The sequence below is a fragment of the Haemaphysalis longicornis genome, unplaced genomic scaffold (genome assembly GCF_048455015.1).
Source record: "Haemaphysalis longicornis isolate Haplotype H1 unplaced genomic scaffold, Haemaphysalis longicornis Haplotype H1 scaffold_10, whole genome shotgun sequence".
NCBI classification, from domain to species: domain Eukaryota; kingdom Metazoa; phylum Arthropoda; class Arachnida; order Ixodida; family Ixodidae; genus Haemaphysalis; species Haemaphysalis longicornis.
The window spans coordinates 137,940,468-137,960,246 of NW_027526204.1; the positions used below are offsets into that span (position 1 = coordinate 137,940,468).

The following is a 19,779-nucleotide window of genomic DNA, read 5'->3' on the forward strand; positions in this document are numbered from 1 at the left end:
AACTGTTCCAACTTTTTTTACTGGTTGCGAAAAAGGAGAACGCCAGTGTGTCGAAATCTATGTCCACGTTGAAGACCCCCAGGTTATTTGAATTAATCCGAAGTGGCCCACTACTGCGCCCTCACAGCCCAAATGGGACCTCGGCACGTGAAATGTCCCTCCAAATTTGCCAGCACCCTCATTTCTAACGTCAGATTCTATATGTAGTGGTGACGAAATAAAAGCTGTGAATTTCTGTGAGTTTTAAGTGGTGAAGCATTACTGAAATTGACGAACTAGTGACGACGTCAGCAACGTGTGCACGTTGAAATCACCAGCACTTGGTTTAGCAAAAACAGTAAATTGTAATAATACTCCAGGTACCATTTTCCAAGATTGGAATAAATTGGTGTGGCCTGGGAAATCACTAAACAGAGGAGGCGTTCCTCATTAGCTATCTTTCCCTCCCCCCCCCCCCAACCCCAAAGAAAAAAAAACAATAAGAAAAATTACACCATCTCCCCGTGGGGAACCCTGATGAGGACGAGAAGCATCGTGGCGGTTCCGTGTGGTTCCATTGTGTTGCCGTTATGTTGAGTGATCTGGTGTTTAGTAGCGCCAGAGGGAATTCCGCGTCCGGGTCCACACCGCTGGCAAAGGCACGCAAGTGCTGTTGTGTTACGTTGAGTAGGCGATAGTTCTCGAGGCCCCGAAACTCGTCCATCATGTTCTCGTCGATGTCGTCGTCTCTGGTAGAATTGGTAGTCTGTCAGCGTTGGTGAGGTAAAGGTTGTTGACGTTGGTGCACCGGCTGAGAGCAACGTACACGCCCTCGTCTTCACAGCTTTGTCTTCTTCTCCTTCTTCTTCTTCAGCGGTTCCCCTACGGGAAGATGACGACGGTGGTTGAACGCGAAGCTATCTAGTGATGGATTCTTTGGTTGGCCAATCCCTAGGGGCATCCTGCCATAATCATCATCACAGGCGCTGCGGATGGGGCACGGACGCGGGACATCCCCCCGAGCAAGAGATGCTTCACATCTAAAAAATCCTGGGACATCCCCACTAACATGAAACCTGGGGAGGGGGAAGCATGCAGTGTATAAATGTATTCTTGGCACCTTGGCCTTCTTGTCCACGGAGATGAAACCGTTGAGAGGTAGAGGTATACAGCTTTTCTGTAAAAGTCTCGTGTCTTTGAAGCGTGAAGCGTTCTAGCGCGAAGTGTTGGAAAACGAGTGTCGTGGTGCGTTCTTTTAGTATGCCTTACGTTCTAGCACGAAGCAATTAAAAAACGAGTGTCCTGTTGTTTTAGTACCGCGACTACACGAAACGACGACGACGACAGAGACGCCGACTGCCCGAGCCCCCGAAGGGCTTCGCCCCTAAAAGCAGTTGTCTTTCTGGAGGGACTAAGTGCGTCACGAGTTTAACACATTTCTTTCTTTTTTCTTCGGGAAAGGAAATGTAACTGTATCCTCTAAAAAATGCTGCCAGCGGAGGTTCGAACAATACCTAATAAAGCCGTTTATTTTTTTCTATTCATGGCTTGTTCAGCGAAGAAGCCACCGTTCCGGAAACGCGGCCAATACATTCCCATTGGCTTTGACGCCGTTTACGTTATTATTACGTGAGAATAGCATGTCAAAATTTCGCGCCGTCAGTCAGTGCGCAGAGAGCGGCAGAGGAACAAGGAGTGACAGGGCATGTGCGGAAATATGTGACATCAAACCGAGTTGGCAGCGGTGACGCTGCTTTCACTGAGCTGCCGACCGACTTGCTCGGGAAGCAGCGCCACATCGCCGCCTAAAGCCCGTACTACATGGAGCGATGTCGCCTGCGAATTCGCTGATGCGGCGCCGCTCGTTCGGCAAAACCACCTTTTTTTGTTGCTGCGGCAAAGTGCCAAACATTTGAAGCGGTCGAGCAAACGCCGCTCGTGTGGCGTGTGCGGCGTAGAGGGGCCGGACCTGCGGCCAATAGGAGCACAGCTCGGCACCACTTGCACGCTTGGAAACCAGATGGCGTTGCTTGCATGAGCGCGACAAAAGCGCGGGCACACCAAAACGTTTGTCTTCTCTTATATTTTGTCTTCTCTTATAAATAAACTTATATTTACCGCAAACCAGGCAGAAACAACTTGCCAAGAAAGTAAAATAAAACCACCCTTGTTAAAATCACAACAACCTTTGCTGGTGGCAAACTTAATTCAGTCTGCAAACAAGGCGCATCTGAAATGCGAAAATCGCGGCGTTCGCAGGCCCCATGTAGACGACAATTCCAGGCATTGCGAACTTCGCAAGTGCGAATGTTCGTTCCAGCGGATTCGCAGGCGAAATTCGCTCCATGAAGAACGGGCTTATAACGCGCCTGTGTCCCAGCGCAAACTGCACTTGTAGCTTGTTCAGGGCCGAGTAGGGGGCAAAAGAGGATTTAATGGATTGACTGTGAAGAAATACCCATACTGGGTGATAACGAAACGAGCGGTAGGCAGCTAACGGCACTGCTAAATCGAGCAAAACAGGATAACTGGTGAGACGGTTAGAAGGCAAAGCATGGCTGACAGGGGGAGAGAGGCATGCGAGAAACGCTTTGTGGCGATCATCTAGAGCCTGAACAACGCGCACGTATCCGGCCGAGCCTCAAGTTTGGGAGGTAGTGGGATGAGATGCTCTCGCATTTCTAATGATCCATTAATGAAGATTCCCTTCACTTTGCTAACAGTACCGCTGTCCACTTTAGCGCCACCGCATTTTTACGGCGTCGTAGTGAGCGGCAGGTCTACAGTGCAACACCAGATACCAGTGGCGACATACGCGCTTAGTTGCGCCTCTCGTGTACACGGCCGCAAAGAACGGAATAATTTGAAAAATGAGTGACAATCAATTTTTACCTGTATGTTGATCTATGTTATATATTTTTTGCGGTAGAAGAAAAGTGCTCAAAAATTCAAGAAAGGAGGTATTGAGGCACTGAAATGCAAATGAAGGAGGTACTGTTGTGGTCCGTAGTGCAAGATGCGACAAAAGTATGAAGTTTAACGAGAGTCTAGATTTCAACGGGCGAAAGACGGGTCGCAAACCTATCACCAAGGGTGGCAATGTCAGCCCTCCGTTGTGGTGCATCAATGTCCAGCTGACAATCTTCTTGGACACTTCTCCAGGTTTGTGCGTTGAAAAACGATATAAAAACGTCTATACGAAAAACAGCAGCAAAAAAGAGGAGCGCGACAAAGACAAACTCCACGAAACTCCGCTTGCCTCCCTTCGTTAGGGAAGCGCGCTTGTCCGGGGATTTGTTTTCCTTGTTTCTTCGCGGCTATCAAGGGTAATACGTCTTTCTTCGGACGCTGCTCTGTGCGCCGCGGCGATCCCCCCCTATTTTCCGCCTTTTTTTCCCCCGCGATTGTTATCGGCATTAAGATGGACAAGGCGACGTTGTCACCCGCGGCTAGAAAAAAACACATCCCAACCGGCCTCGCACTCGCCAAACCGACCGGGGACAGCCTCATGCACCCGGGCACTGGGAACGAGCTGGCAGTGCCTTCCGAAAACGAACGCATCTCCCGCGAGATGCCCACGTATACCCGTTTGCACCTTCCTTTTTACCCATTTTATGTACTTTTTCTTCCCCATTCTTCCCTTCTCCTTCACTCCCAACCTCTTTTCTTGGCGCACTGTGTTTACGTGCGGGCTGCGTGTTTGTACTGCGCTGTTTGTGTCGCGACGGTTTTCCCTTCTTTTCTCGCGGGAGACGCGTGTAATACACGAGAAATGGGGAGATCCTCGTCCCGTTAGGGAGCGAGCGACGACGCGGAAAGCGAGGAAGAGGGAGGAAGGCGCTCTCTCACCGGGAAGGTGAAACAGTCCCGAAAATGGCCGCCAGTTAGAAGCGAGCAGAGAAAAAATAGGCAGCAGAAGTGGGAGAGGAGGATACATTAAAGATCGACAGCCAGGGTGCTCTTTTGGTCCTCTTTTTTATTATTTTGTTCAGATCACCTCTCTTTTTCCCCTCCTGATTCTTTGAACGTTTCCTTTTCCTCCTCTTGGTGGGAAAAGAAACGAAAGAAACGGGAACTTGCCGCCCTGTCTCTCAGCTTCGTTTCTGGGCGCAATCTTTCTCCTGCTGTTCCTTTCTTTCTGATCGTCTTTTTATTTATCTCGTCCCTATTCTTACCGGCGGGCTCCCTACCTACTCCCGCGCCGCTCTTCCCGTATCCTCTTGACGGCCCAAGTTTCCCTCTCCAGTGCCCGGAGGCACCGCCCCTCGCCATTCCCCATTATTTTCGCCTTTTTTTACATTATCGTCTGCGTCTTCCTTCTCTCCCTCGAGTTGCGCTTCGCTTCCCCGCCCGACCGGGCTTCTTTCATTCCGCTCGCGTTTCTGCTGCTTCTGCCTTTTGGCGTTGGCGCTGCTGCTGCGGCTGCTTGGTTCGATGCACGACGCGCAGACCACTTCTGTTCTCTTCTGCCGTGTCGTCGTCGTCTGCTGCCCGAAGCTTTCCTTGTCGTTTCTTCTACTCGTCGGTTTGTTGTTGCTTCTTCTCCGGCGTTCCCTTCCGTTCGCCGCGTGCTCCCGGGCGCGTGTCTCTTTGCTCTTTCGCGTCGGCGGCCCATTTTCTTGGCGCTTCGACTGTCTTTTGGCGTCGCTCCAGCCCCCGAGGCGATGCTTTTGGACCAATCAGGGAAAAGCGAGGAGGAGTGGAAGTCGACCCTAGGGATTCTTGGGGAAGCTGCTGGGGAAGTCTCTTCCCTGAAATATACGTCGCTTCCTTGATTTTGCTCTTGTTTGGAGAATTCCGTTAATATGGTACGTACATGAGCTTTTTACCTCATATTTACCTGCCACGCAGGCATAGTTTAAAACGCAGTTCCTTGTTACGTTATGAAACGTTCTTCGCTCTTTACTCAATTCATTTCTTTAGTGCAATTTGTACGCGGTGTTCCATTTGCTTGAATTAAAGCATCCCTCCAATACTTTACTACAAAGTTATACTTTACTACAAACTACTTTACTACAAAGTTTACTACAGCTGCAGCAGAAAAACTAAGTGTTCTACAGAAAGTTTAAAGCATCAACCTTTCATATTTCTCTGTCCTACCTATAGGTGTGCATTACTTCATTTTAGGGGCGAAGCACCTTGGGGACCCGGGCTGTCGGCGTCTCCTGTCGTCGTCTCCTGAAGTCACGGTACTAAAACAACGGGACACTCGTTCTGCAACGCCTCGCGCTAGAACGCAATGCGTAATAAAAGCAAAGTGTATAATGTGTAAAAGCGGTTCAAAATAAACTAACATAATTTAAAGATTTGTGGAACGCTCCCTGTCCGCTTTAGCAGTCGTCAAGCACAAGCAGAAGCTGTTCGGTAGATGGATTATAATATGTGTTACACCCAAGTACCCATCGGCTCTCGACGCTAAGCCTGATCGGGTCGGGTAGTCGGTCGAAGCAAGAAAAGGCATACTCGGTGCCGGGGCCTTGCTGATCATCGAGTACGAGCCCCAGGGCGAGGCGCGGGCATTGCACAGCGCTCTCGTTGACCCCTGCCACTACCCCAAACTTCGGCAAATGGGGCATGAAAATTGCTTAAATGCGGTTCAACGCAATAGAGGGCGCCACCGCCTCAGCAGGCGCGCGATTGCTCCTCCCACCGACATTTCTCCAGCACCCAATCAGGGTGCGCCGTGTGGCAAGAGAAAGACTTACAATCTAATACACTCATACACTGCCCGCTTCGCCCCTCCCCAGGTTTTACGTTAATGGAGACGACCCGTTTTTTTTTCTTTTGATCGAAACATACTGGACACACATTTCCCATTACCCTTTTACTCCTTTATTTCGTCAGGTTTAGGTTCACTGACAAACTTAAACATTTACGGTTCGTAATACGGTAATGCGCCTTTGAACAATGTGTCATTTGGTGATGTCTTAACGACCACCACTCTCTAAGGCTTCTCGGGCGAAATTCTACAATTTACAATTCTTGAAGTCGTAACGACCAGTGATGACAGCTGTGCATGCGCTTCCAACAAGAGGAAGAACAAGTAATTCATTATTCATTTTATTCGCAATTTTTGTTCCTTTGCTAACTTCGGGCCTTGCTAAGCCTAAAATCACCCTGAGCATCCTGCTGTGTAATTTGCTCATGCTGGTGCTGCGTCTATAGCTTGCATTCACTGGCGAGGTACGTATGCAGGCAACCATGTGAGTGCGCCGTTACTGGTCACGTAGGGCTCCGCGGGATGGCGGTACTTGTCCGTACAAAACACATGATTAGTGTTGGACGATCCAAATTCTATCCCACCGAACGCAAAGTAATGGCTCGAGTCCATTGTGAGTGCGATTAATAACATCTCTGTTGACACCACCGCTGAGAATCTGGTTGAAACAGAGCAGACGACGCACGCCACTGTTTTTTTTTCTTTGGTAGGCGGGCGGGCACAGTGGCACAAGCCGCGCCATGTCCATGGCGCATCGGCCATGTCCGTGGCCGTTTCCAGTGTTGCCAAGAGAAGAAATTCACAGATAAAGTTTTCAATGAATACCACCTACAGGTATTTTTACTTTTCCTTGGAAGTGGCCGTCTGTTTGCCTATATTTGTATCAGCCTACAGTGCCACGCACCATTGCAGTGGGAGTAAACTAGATAAAGCGCAACTCAAATGAAACAGGTATGCAAAAGGTATTGTGGCGGTGCACATGAAAAAAAAAAAGTTTTTTGTTCTGTTTATTCAAGGCGATTGCCCCGCAAGCAAGCTGGGTAGATAGATATAAATATTTGTAGAGGCTCAATACCAAACAAAAGATTTTGTTCTGTATAGCTATACGTTAGGCGTTTCCAGATTGAACCGAAAAAGAAAACCGACAAAAGCCAGCAAAATTCGGTTGTAACTGAAAAAGCTCAGTTTCTTCAACGTAAGAGTGAATGAAAGAGGGGGGAAGGGGGTGGTTGAGAGGAAAGTACTTCTGCAGGTTGCACTGCACGATATACCCCTTACTTTTCCAGCACTGGTAAATGCTCAGGGTTCGCAGAAAAGAGCCAAAAAGCCATATTTAACGCTGCTTCCGAAGCTTTTCTTTCATTTAGGGGAAAGTCAGTACGATATAATTGTGCCGTTTTTGGAAGTGCTTTCTCAACGACCGCCAAGATGCGTACGTAAAGAAAGCGCTCAAAGAACGGGCACGTGAATTTCGAGATTTCCGAAGTATGCCGCTCCAGTGATACTGGCAAACGCACCCATCTCACCCTGAGGTATGTGGGCATTGCAGCCAGAGGGAGCAACCGTGCCTTCATTGGCAGTGAAAGATGCGGTAGTTGTGTGGATTGAGTGTTTCTATCACTTTTGCTTTGGTGTGCGCGTTTATTTCTTGTCCCTGTTCCACTTTCATGAATAATAGAATTTTGTATAGTTGTCATTTTACATTGGCATACTAACAGCGAGGCTAAAACCAAAAGACATATTTGCCGAAATAAAAAACCCTCAAACGAGCCATAAAGGGTTAACAGCGCACAAATACGACGACACACAAGGGAAAAAAAAACAGGACAATCGCTGACAGCGCTTGTCCTGGCTTTTTTTCCTTGTGTGTCGTCGTATTTGTGCGCTGTTAACCCTTTATTATGCTACACCAACTAGCCCACCAAGCCATCCTCGTGAACCTCAAACGAGGTTAGCTGTATTTATATTTGCCAATGAAAACCGAAAATATGCGTTCAAAACAAACTGATAAAAAGAAACCGGAATATGAAAATTGTAACCCAGAACGCATAAACCTAAAATGTTGATTCTTGAATGAGAACTTGAGGGTAGAAATTTTACTCAATAATTCTGACATAAGAACAATAATCATCCAATTGGGGATACGTATATATGGTGCGGTGTCATGGTAGACCGTATTTGGGCACTACCAGCTCAACCTTCAGACTACCGGCTCAATCTACGCACCAGAAATTCAGCCCCGAGGGAATTCACTTCCTTGAGCCGTTTTCAAATTTGCATGCTAGGTTGTCTTCTCTTTCTTGTGTACATCTGCTTTTTCTTTTCGAAATCTTACAAGCAGCACAGTTTCGGGCGTTTTGCTGCATTTGCCCTAACTGTTATGTAATTATCATCAATTTCGCCAAAAACCATGCCTCCTACAAAATCTGAGCTGTAAAAGTTGTCTTCGTTGATAGCCTTATTTACAGCGCAAGAATTTTCCCGGAGTATTAGTGTTTTATCGCGCACCAATTCCCCTGCCCTTCAATTTACGAGCACTAACTTTTCGTCATCTTTCCAGCCGCATGTTAGGACGAAGGAAAGCCAGGCAAGGAAAGAAGTACTCTTGACACGTTAAGAGAGAATAAAAACTGATTAAAATTGTGGGGCTGTATATATGCAGGAGGCGGTGGCGCCGCGACGTGGCGGTGGACGGAGGCGCGATCCAGCGCGGCCGGCTCCGGCAGCAGTGGGAGCGGGAGAAGCGCCGTGGCCGGGCACAAAGGGAGTCTGGCCCCGGAAGGAAAAGAGGGAAAACGGCGCCGAGACGGGCGCCTCCAGGGGGCGCCGCCGACACAACAACATGGCGGCGGGTGGAGCGTCGTCGCCCCGAGGCAACTCCTTCCCCGCGAGTGACGCTGGCCCCGCCCCCGGGCGCCCGGGGGAGAAAAAAAGGAGAGGCTTCGGGGGAAGACGGATCCCTCCCCTGCGGGCGTCCGGAGGGAGAGGAGAAGCTTCCCGAAGGCGGCGCCATGTTGGGGGAAAAGCGCCGGGCGACCCTTCCGCCTGCGGCTGAGGACCTCGTCGTCGTCTGCTGCCGCCCGTGCGATCCCCTCCAGCGCTCCGGGCGCCGGCGCCTCGAGTCTTTGCGCCCCGGAGCTGGGCTTCCCCGCCGTCGTCTCGAGTGCGCTTCCCGCCGTTGCGGGGGCCGCCGCCATTTCTTCCGGCGGCCCTCTCCTTGCGCGCGGCCGCCGCCTTCTTTTTAGTTTTTTCTTTTCAACTCGCTTACGCGCTGCTTCCGTCGTCGGCGGCGTCGTCATGCCTGCTCCCACTCGAAATCTGTTTACGTGAAACCGTGTGCGCGTTGACGCAACGACCTTTGTAGGCAACTGACCCCGTCGCCTCAGCTGCGGAACTGTGTTTCTTCATCGCGGACACTTCGCACAGCCTGTCGCCTTTTCTGCTTCCCCATCCACTCGGGTCTCTGTTTACATACTCGTCGAAAGCACGTGCGCGGACCTTCGTGTCAAAGGGTCAGTGCGTGATTTTGTTATAAGTAGCCGCGAGCTGGGATGGCAGTGACGTGTCAGTCCCGTCATCGGAATCTGTTGAGAAAATCTGAGGAAACTACGAGTGGCTTGGTGTCAAGAAATGTTCGCAAGACCTGCGTCGATCAATGCTACTGCTTTTGACGAATTGCTTTACCAAGGACCAGAACCTCTCTGGAGTGTGCTCATGGATTCGGTTATAGGGCTGCATTTCGTCGCTATTTTTAAACTTGTCTCATTGGAACAATGTTAACTGGGATCAGAATGAAGAAGAAAGAGGCGGTTTCGCCTTCCAAGGTATCAGTTTAGAAGTAAAGGCACTCAACGGTGTGATTAAATTCAACTCTTCTGTAAGCTGTTTTGTGCAACACAATCGTCATGTAAACGTTCGTATTTTTGGCAGCTAGTCCTCTCCGTTCGTACGTGTTGTGTTGGCCGAGGTACGACAGAAACTTCTGGGTCAAGCGCTATGAGAGGTATGCATGGAGCGCTCATTTCAGCTGAATTCAGTCAAGGCATTTTGTTTCAACCAGAGGCATTTTGTTGCACTTTGTTGCGACAGCTTGCACATTCAACCAATTCATTGTTTCCAAATCGTTATTAGGTACAACGAAATCCAAGCTCGTTTGGCGGTCTAAAGGTATATGCTGTCGAAGACTTATGAAACGGTCCAGTCGTCCGCTGTGTATTCAGAGGTTGCAAAGGATGGCAGCCTTGCGCTCTCTAAACCGATTCTGGAATTGCTTAACAGGGACTGCAAACAAATTTAGATCGAACTCAAAGCTCTGAACGCACTGGCTAATGCGGTTAGCAGCATTTGATCATTTAAATGGGACACCGCGCACGCATCTAAACACAGCGTTGCCTGGAAGACGCCATCATGAAAGCCTTTTTTCTCTCCCTCGTCTGATTTGTCGTGTGCGCGCTGTTTTTCTTCTAAGGGATGCAAAAAGTTATCCCCTGACTATGTGCAAAAGCGAACCCCAGGACCCGAACGGCGGCTGTGGAACTTGACAATCATCTGACTGTGCGTGTGTTCATCATGTTCAATGCTTCATCCGAGGCGGTGAACACTATGACGTGACACCACCTCTCCAAAACTTTGTGGCACACTGTGGACATCTTTCGAGTCTACGGGTAAATTGTTACGTCTGTGCTACAGGAGCTTCAAACCGAGCCTCGGGGACTGTCGCGTGGCAAGCCAGCCGCAGCGACCCGATCGATGTAAAGTCAAAGACCTCCGGCTAAGATGTCCTTCCTAGCCCTGGATTCATGCTCTTGGCAGGTAAGCCCGCCGTTTCTTCTGGCTTTCGTGTTCGCGTTACTCGTCGATTCAAAACGAGGAATCATGCCTCATGATACTTTTGTGTTATGACTTGTTGCTCTCAACGAGATATCAGTGTGGCCCACTGACGCCCCACTCAACGTAAACCATTATATGCCCGGTGAAAAAAAAAATTGCAAAGCGCACGTCATGACGTGCGCTTTGACGATCCGAATCTCATTTTCGGTAATCGGCCGCTCACCATTTATAAAAATAGCGCATTTTGATGAGCAGGTGTACTTACCCTTTATTATTAGCTTTAAACACGAGTACAGACTATAAACGAAGCTGTACTAAGAATGAGGGAGTTCAATCATTAATAATTCCGCCGCGCACTTTGCGTGGATGTTGGGTGGTTGTAGGTGGTTGTTTTGGTGGTTGTTTGTTGGGAGAAGCGCTTACACTTTTCTGCGTGCAGATATTGTATACAAACTACAACAAAATCAAGAACATCATCGTATTCACGTGTGCCTTTTTCTTGGGCGCTGGCAGTTTGGAGCATTGGAGTACGCGGAAAGTTTACATGTTTAAAACAATTGCAGCCACCACTTCTGAAGCTAGCCAACACCACAGTCCAAGTGTTTTATTTAAAACCAAAGGCTATTAACCTGTGGCGACTGTTAAACAAGCAAAATGTAAAAAAAATTGCACCACATGCATCTCCCTTCGCAGCATGCCATCCCCCTTTCCCAAAATGAGCAGCTACTAAATTTGCAAGTATGTACTACTGCCACAAATATTTACTACTGATGATAATATTATTATTTAAGTCACCTCGTGTGATAAGCTCTGAAGCCGGTATTTTCTTCTTACCGTGTCTGCATAAACATTTATCCCCTCTCCCTTATCCCTTCAGCATATAAGTTGACGTCTCGTACACTCACTCACTGCTATTTTCGATCGATGCCGCTCGACGCCTCCGCCATGAACCATTTTTCCTGGCTGCAGCCCCTTACTGTTCCAAGAAAAAGAATCCCCGGTCCAATACTTGGAGATTATTTCACTTTGTAAAGTTCAGATCGTGGCTGCGCTGAAATGATTCGCTGTTGCAATTTGTGATTTAATATTAAAATGTCAATAAATGAAACTCTGTTTCTATTTCGACAGAACTATTAAACGCCCCATAGCTGCCTAAGCTTTCTTGGGGTGATCTTGCTAGATGTTGACATTTGAAAAGACAGCTACACCTCTCTTTTCTCCTCGATTTTAGCTTGGCGCAAGAAAAAAATGTGAACTATGGGGCCGCCTATTCTATAGCTGTGAAGTTACCAAACAAATTTCCCCGTGCAGATAAATAGGCATACGCTCATTTTCTTCGTTCCTTGAACGTAAAGAAGCTGCGAAAATTTGTATTCACGGCTCATGACGTGAGGTATTCAGGTGCGAGAAATGTCGGGTAATGGCGCACTGGTCTTTCCGCTTTCGCCTTTTTATTGTTTTCGTATGAGCTTCTGTCCGTGTGTTCCTAACCTGTCGGATCTGCCGATGCAAGGATTTATTTTGTTTTTTGAGTCTCTAGGGTGCACCCCTGCAAGCAGGGTCTTCGTGTGGGGAAGCAACCTTTAGTACTAAAGAGTACTTTAAACTTGCACAAAGATTTCACCTACCTCATATCCGCCACGAGAGAGAGAGAGAGAGAGAGAGAGAGATAAAACTTTATTTGTCATCTTTGCTGAGCGTAACCACCCGAGAGGGAGGTTACGGGTGGGCGCTTCGTCAGACGGCGGCCAGGAGCCCATGGACCCTGGCGGCGTCTTCCGCCAGCTGGATGACCGCAGCTTGTACTTCGGGAATGCAGCTGAGCAGCGCGGCCTCCCACTGCTCGGAATTACTGATGTGGAATCCGGGGTTGGCGGACTGGGGTTTGAGATGGCAGGCCCAAACCATGTGGGTCAGTGAAGCAGCTGGCAGTCCACACCATTTGCATGTGCCCTGGTACCTTTCTGGGTACTGTCGATGGCATAGGGCGGGGTGGGGGAAAGTGAATGTCTGCAGCCTACGCCACGCTACTGATTGTCCTCTTGTGAGGGATCTGTGAGCTGCCGGAAGTTTCAGGCGACTAAGCCTATAGTGCTGGGTAATTTCCTGATATGTCCAGAGCCGATCCCTCCCCCACGTGTCAGACGGCACCTCTTCGGACTCGGAGTCAGCCTGGTTGCAGAATCCTCGGGCTGCCTCGTGTGCCATCTCGTTCCCCGGGAGGGACGAGTGCGCTGGTGTCCAAACCAGACGGACTTGTCTTGATGTGTTCTCAGAGCGGGTCCGTAGTATATGCGCCGCTTCCGTAGAAACTATCCCTCTTGCGTAATTGCGCATGGCGGTTTTGGAATCGGATATGATTACGCTGGCCCGTGTACCCGTGATGGCGAGGGCGATGGCCACTTCTTCTCCCGTATCTGTGCGGGACGTGTTGACTGAGCACGAGGATACTGCATTACCTTGGTGGTCAACCACCACTGCCGTTACCGCGCTTCGACCAGGGTAGCTTGCCGTGTCGACGTAGCAGACCTCTGGGTTAGAGTGGTACTGCTTGTGCAGTGCCATGGCCCTTGCTTGTCGGCGCTCCTGGTGGTGTGATGGATGCATGTTGCGGGGGATCGGTGCCACACTGATGTGCTCCCGGATTTCCCGATGTAAGGTGGTCTTGTGTCCATGTTGATGGGCGTAAGGAATGCGCAATGATTCTAGGATGGTTCTTCCGGTGGTGGTAGCTGCTAAACGATTGTATTGGGCCGTACGTTGGGCTTCAATGAGCTCGTCCAAGGTGTTATGGATGCCCATCTCTAGCAGCCGGTCTGTGGCGGCGCTGATAGGGACGCCGACTGCTGCCTTGGTGGCTTTTCGAATAATTCGATTAATTTTTTCTATTTCTGCTTTCCTGAGCTTGAGATATGGGGCGACGTACGTAATTCTACTGATTATAAAGGTCTGTACAAGGCGGAGGAGGTTGGGCTCCTTGAGGCCATGCTGTTTGTTTGCGATCCTTGTTATTAATCTGCTAATCTGGGCAGCTGCATTGTGCAATGCTTGAATGGTTGCTGTGTTGGTGCCTTTCTCGTGAATCCGCAGACCCAGAATGCGAATGCAGTCAGTTGTGGGGATGGCGTTCCCTTGGAGGAATACTTGAATGTCTGGAGCAGATGATGGGCGCCTGCCTGGCCTTTTGGGGTTGTACAGAAGGATCTCTGATTTCTTTGGGGAACAGGCCAAACCTCTATCGTGTACGTATGTATGTACAACATCAGCGGCTGCTTGCAGGCGTTCCTGTATCTCCGCATCACTACCACCTACTGTCCACACCGTAATGTCATCGGCGTACAAGCTATGGCGAATGTTGGGGATCTGGTCGAGCAAAGGAGGCAGCCCAAGCATGGCCACATTGAAAAGGAAGGGGGAAAGCACGGAGCCTTGTGGTGTCCCCCTGCTGCCCAGGCGTATGGAGTCCGATTTGAGACCCTGGATGTTCAGTTGAGTGGTTCGTTGCGAAAGGAAGTCCGCAATGTAGGTATATGTCTTGACACCAACGTTGAGGTTGTTGAGATTATTAAGTATGGCCGCATGGCTCACGCAATCAAAAGCCTTCGTAAGATCCAACCCCATGATTACCCGCGCGTCGAGGGGGGATGCTTCAGGGTTGTCAATTATCTCATGTTGCAGCTGCAGCATCACATCCTGAGTAGATAAGCCGGGCCTAAATCCTACCATGGTGTGAGGAAATAACTGTCGTTCTTCCATGTGCTGGTGCAGTCGACTGAGAACTACATGCTCCAGTAGCTTACCAAGGCATGATGTTAGTGAGATGGGCCTGAGATTTTCCAATTTCAGCTCCTTGCCCGTCTTCGGGATGAGGGTGACCAAGGCATGTTTCCATACAGAAGGGAGCTTACCTCTATCCCACACCCTATTCATGTAGTCGGTGAGCGCGGCTATGGATGAGTCATCGAGGTTTGCGATGACCTTATTAGTGATGCCATCGGGCCCGGGCGCGGATCGTGTGTTTAGTTTGGTGATGGCCGCATACACCTCAGCTCTACTTATGGGACTGTCCAGCACTGAGTTTGGTTCCCCCGTGTAGGGTCGTGGCGGTTCTTCTGAACTCTGGGGTATGTACAGGTGCTGTAGTTTTTCCAGCAGCGTTTGCGAATCAGATTTTTCGGAATGCAGCAAGGTTAGCATATTGTTGCGTTGAACGATGCGCTTTCCTTCGGGATTTAGCAGGCTTCGGATCGTGTGCCACGTGCGTGGTGTGCTTATTTGTCTCTCCATGAGATCACACACGGCATTCCAGTGCTGATTGCTTAAATAGGCGGCATGCTTTTCTATATCCTTGTTTAGACGAGCCAACCTTCGCCGCAGGGGGCGGTTGTGTCTGTTTCTGTGAAGGCGTTTCTGTATGCTTTCCTTCGCCTCCCACATATGAACCAGCCGCGAGTCTACTTGTTCGAGATTTGCTTCTTCAGGAACGATTTTAGTGGCCAAGTCGATGTGCTCATGTACGATTTTCACCCACTCCTCGACATCTTCGATATTAGGGCAGTCTTGCGTTTGTCGGATTTTCCGGAAGAGGTCCCAGTCAATTACTGTGTGCTTGCGCCCCACTGATTTCGTCGGCCCGGCTACGAGGAGTGTTTCCACGATATAATGATCGCTGCCTAGGTCGATAAGCGTGTTTCTCCATTGTGCGCTGTTCACGTTCTTTACAATACTCAGATCCGGCGTGGTATTGCGCTGGACGCTGTTGCCCTGTCTGGTTGGGTGCGCCGGATCCGTTAAGACGCTGAGATTCAGCTGTTGCAGGGTATCAAATACCTGCTGACCCTTTTTTGTGGGTCGGGGGTATCCCCAAGCTGGGTGGGGCGCATTAAAATCCCCAACGATAACCAAAGAATGACCATTGGACACCTGGTGAGCCATCTGGAGTAAGTACCCGACATTGCGGTATAGTCTTGGGGCGCTGTATACATTGAGGACGTACAACTTTTGCTTCTTCTTGGCGGTAGCGGGCAGGATTTCAAGAAAAACATATTCCGGCCCCTGACATTCAAGCGATATTTGCTTTGCTGGAATATTTCGATGCACGAGGGTAGTGACCCCTCTTGGCGAGGGTGCACCGGCATCTGTAGGAACGTAGTGGTAACCCGTGTATCCCGAGAGTTTAGCTGGGACCTCTGTCTCCTGTAACGCTATGATATCTGGTGCACTCTGGTGGTTTTGCCGTATGTGGTTGATATGCTGTTGTAGGAGCCCTCGTTTGGACCTGTATCCTCTACAGTTCCACTGCCAGGTGCAGTAAGAGTGGTTATCATTGTGTTTGCCTGGTTCTTGCGCCATGGTGATCAGAGGCTGTTTGAACGGCAGACAATTGTACGGCTTCGGCGTAGGGGGGTGCACCATGTCCCCTTGGGAAAAGAGAGGAGCGAATAGGACCGACTTGCGGGGGTGGTGTTGGCGACGATGTACACGCCGAAGGGAGTTGAGCTACCTTAAATTCGAGAGCGGTGACCTTGAGGTCAATAGTCTCCCTGAAATTCGCCAATGCAGTGGCTAGAGAATTCACTGCGCATTGAAGCTCCTCAAATCCCTGCTTGAAGCGCTGCTCCAGTTGTTCCATCTGATGGCTTTCTTGCGATGGGCTATCAGCCGCCTCCTCAGCCCGTCTTTTGCTACGAGGAGGGTTTTCCTCAAAAGAGTGTGAGGCTGGTGTTCGGGCTGACGATGTTGCCGGGGTACAGCTACGTTTGATCTGCGCGAGCTCGGCTTTGAGGTGCCTATTCTCGGCTAGAACCTGGTCCAGTATAGCCCTAATGCTCTGCAACTCTTCCTGTTCGTTATCTTGTTTTGCACGGATGTGGATGCCGTGTGTTGGTGCCCCTGCTCTAGCAGTTTGGGAGGCCTTTGCTGACCAGCTCACCTGCGTGGTGCAGTCTGGTGTTCCGGTGCTGCAGGGCTGCCGTAGTGGGGCTGCCTCGGCTGAATCAGGGTTCCGGTTCTTGGACTTGGAGCGGGAGTGTCGTTGAGGCTTGCTGGACTTCTCGTTGTTATACTTCTGAGACGACGAATCCACCGGAGGTAGCCGTGGGAATGAAACCGAACGGTCCCTCCGTCGTCTGGAAGAGTCTCGTTTCTGGCTGCGGGATCGTTGGCGGCGCCATTGTCGCTGCTTGAGGACGAAGGGGGTGCGATAGCGCTGTTTGCACTGCTTGTCTCCGGTTGGGTGGTCCTTTCCGCACAGGGTGCATTTTACCACGCATTCGTGCTCTTCTTCCATGGGGTTAGCGACGCCACACACGCTGCAAAATGCGTCTTCTGGCCAAGGGCACACGTCCTTCCGATGCCCCAACTTACCGCAGGCAGAGCACACCTCATGCTTTTTCTTATGTATGTAGCAGCGGTACTCCGCTCCGCGGTAGTATACGAAGTAGGGCACCTTGCTCCCAGAGAAGGCTATAATGGCCGAGTTTGTCTGTCCCATCCTTCTGGCGTGGAGGGCTGTGGGGTTTCTGGAATACACAACACTTCTTGCTATGTCTTCAGGTGAGTCGTAAGGGGGAATGTTGTGGATGACCCCCTTTACGGAATATTCTGGAGGAGTCACGTAGGCTCGGGTAGCGTACGTTTTTTCGCCGATCTTGATTTGTTCAATGCGAGAGTATCTCACCGCTCTTTCGAGAAGCGCTGTGCTGATAATCACAATGTTTTGAGTCTGGTTCGCTCGGAAAATGTCAGTTGAGGCCAGTTCTTGCTCTAGGCCGGCAGCCCGTAGGATGCTGTCTCTCAAGGTAGCTTCGCTGATGCGCGCAACATTGAGACCGTCCCGCGGCCGAATCACGACTTTGATGTCGTCCTTGGGTAGGCGTGGGAATCGCGGGCGTTGAATGGGGCGATTTTGGTGCTGTGCCTTTGCCTCGTGGCTTGGTTGCGTAGCGGAGTGTGCGCTTCTGTGATCGGCGGACGGCGCGTCCGATGCATCCATGGGATGACGTGGTGAGGTGCGGCCATGCTTGCGCCCGTAACATTGGAGCCAGCCCGTGTTGTCTTCATATTCTTCTTGTGAGATGGATTCACCGGTGACCGTTGTTACCAGCCTTAGAGCTGCGCCGATGACTTGCTGCGACGTGGAAGCATCGCCCGGCGTGCTTGCCACCACTGCCGATGTGGCTTCCGCGCCGCCATGGTCCCCTGCTGCAGCTGCTGGCGCACGTGCTTGCTCCGGCATGCCGATGCCGGCATCGGCACCGCCTCGCTTAGGCTCAGCGAAGCGGCGGTGTGGAACCCACCTTGTGCGGCCGGTAACAAGGTTTGATGGTGTCCAGATACTTGTTACTGGTCTCCCCGAGTTCCTTGTCACGCTGGGAAGGTGATTCCTTGGTTGACGAGGTCGGGTTACGGAAGTATTTGTCACTAGGACGGAAACAAAGCGGAGCCAGTGTGAGGTGTTGCTGTTCCGCGCGGCCCCCTAGCGGCGAATCTATCCGCCACGAAGTGATGCCAATACAACGGAGCAAGTAGCCTGTAAAGGATGCACCCCTGCACGCAGGGTCTTCTTGCGGGGAAGCAACCTTTAGTACTAAAAATTTATACTTACACAAAGATTTAACTGACCTCTTACGCCACGGAAGTGACGCCAATACAACGGAGCAAGCGGCCTGTAAAGGGTGTACCCCTGCACGCAGGGTCTTCTTGCGGGGAAGTAACTTTTAGTACTAAAGAGTAAGTTATACTTACACAAAGATTTCACCGACCTCATATCCGCCACGAAGTGATGCCAATACAACGGAGCAAGCAGCCTGTAAAGGATGCACCCCTGCACGCAGGGTCTTCTTGCGGGGAAGCAACCTTTAGTACTAAAAATTTATACTTACACAAAGATTTAAAGGGACACTGAAGTGATATGTAAACATTGCGGGATTACTAGCGCAAATTGTAGTCCGGAGTCCCCAGGCCATGTTTCGACCACTCTAGGCGCGTTTACGCGATTTTATTTAGTAGAAAAACTAATTCGAAAACGCTGTCCTCCTCTCTTTACGCTCGCCCATTTTCTGTGGCGTTTTCGTGTGACGTCAGGAGGGGATGAGCTGGCAATTGGCTGCGCCACGGCTGCGCTACTGCACGGCTCCCCGGCCGACAGAGTCAGTCGGCCCAGCGTTTCGTCCGCCGGCCGCCGGCGGGTCGTCGCAATCAAGGAGGTTAAAAAAAATTGCTTGGTCGCAATTCGTTCGCTTAGTTGAAACGAAGCCAGGACACGTTTGTGAATGGAAGAATGTGCCTTTCTTTACTTGGTTTGTTTGTACACTGTATCTAGCTCCAAGTCAAGGTCGCTTCACACAAGCGCTGCACATGCGACGCTTCGCTGACTGGTACGCCAGTAGGAAAATATAAGGCCTCTTGAAGGCGGGAGAAGAGTCAGCAAAGTCAATATAGATACTAAGCAAATAAAATCAACTGATATTTTTACCGTACAGCGTAAAACTAGGGCGCGGGAAGCACTTTTTTGCGCTGGGCGAACAAGCACAGCGGTCAGCAGCACGACTACGCATCTGCGAACGCTTTTCCGTCTACGAAATGCAATTGCTAGACGTGAGCTACTGTGGAAACTCGGGCGACGCTTACTGCACGATCGCAGTACAACAAATAGTCACCTAAGCAGCTTGAAATGCCAAAACTAAATAAAAGTGTAAACCGGTTGTACAATATATACCCTATATTAGCAAGGCTTTCGCGTCCCGCTCCGTAGCCTAGCAGTCTGGGGCGCTAGGACTTCACCGTAAATGTTTTGCGAGTCACGAGTTCGAATCCCCGCGGGTACGTGCTTTTTTTTTTTTGTAAGTTAATTTTTTTGTTTTCCGCCGATGTTTTCATATTGAGTTCACCTTTTTTGGGGCCGCAACGTTCATGGCTACACGAACTAGTTCACAAAACGCGCGCAGGCTGGCACTGGCGCGCTAGCGAGTTCTCGTTGGCGTGCTGTTGCCATAAGCACCGACTGCTTGCAGGCAGTGGGCACAGGCCAGAATGAACAGACCCTTGGCCTGGTGCGAGCACGCTTTTTACGATACAGGCATGAGGGAGGCAAGCTCCAAATATGGGGGAAAAGCGCATGACATTTGGGCGTCTGCGGGTACGCGGAGGGCGTTCATGCACTGCGTAGGTCTCGGCTAGTGAATGCTACGACTACAAGCCGTCCTGGGAGGCTTGTCTTGTGCATTTTACAGCCGACAACATGGCAGAAG

At 50.3% G+C, this 19,779-nt stretch overlaps 1 protein-coding gene across 1 annotated transcript in view; it reads left to right on the forward strand.

Moving 5' to 3' along the window:
- The window catches only part of Tfap-2 (transcription factor AP-2), a 361,095-nt gene that overhangs the window by 82,397 nt on the left and 258,919 nt on the right, over positions 1 to 19,779 (forward strand). Inside the window, exon 2 of the mRNA XM_077690940.1 lies at positions 8,361 to 10,510. Coding sequence (XP_077547066.1) covers positions 10,475 to 10,510 — 36 coding nt within the window. The 5' untranslated portion in view covers positions 8,361 to 10,474. The remainder of the gene's footprint in view (positions 1 to 8,360; positions 10,511 to 19,779) is intronic.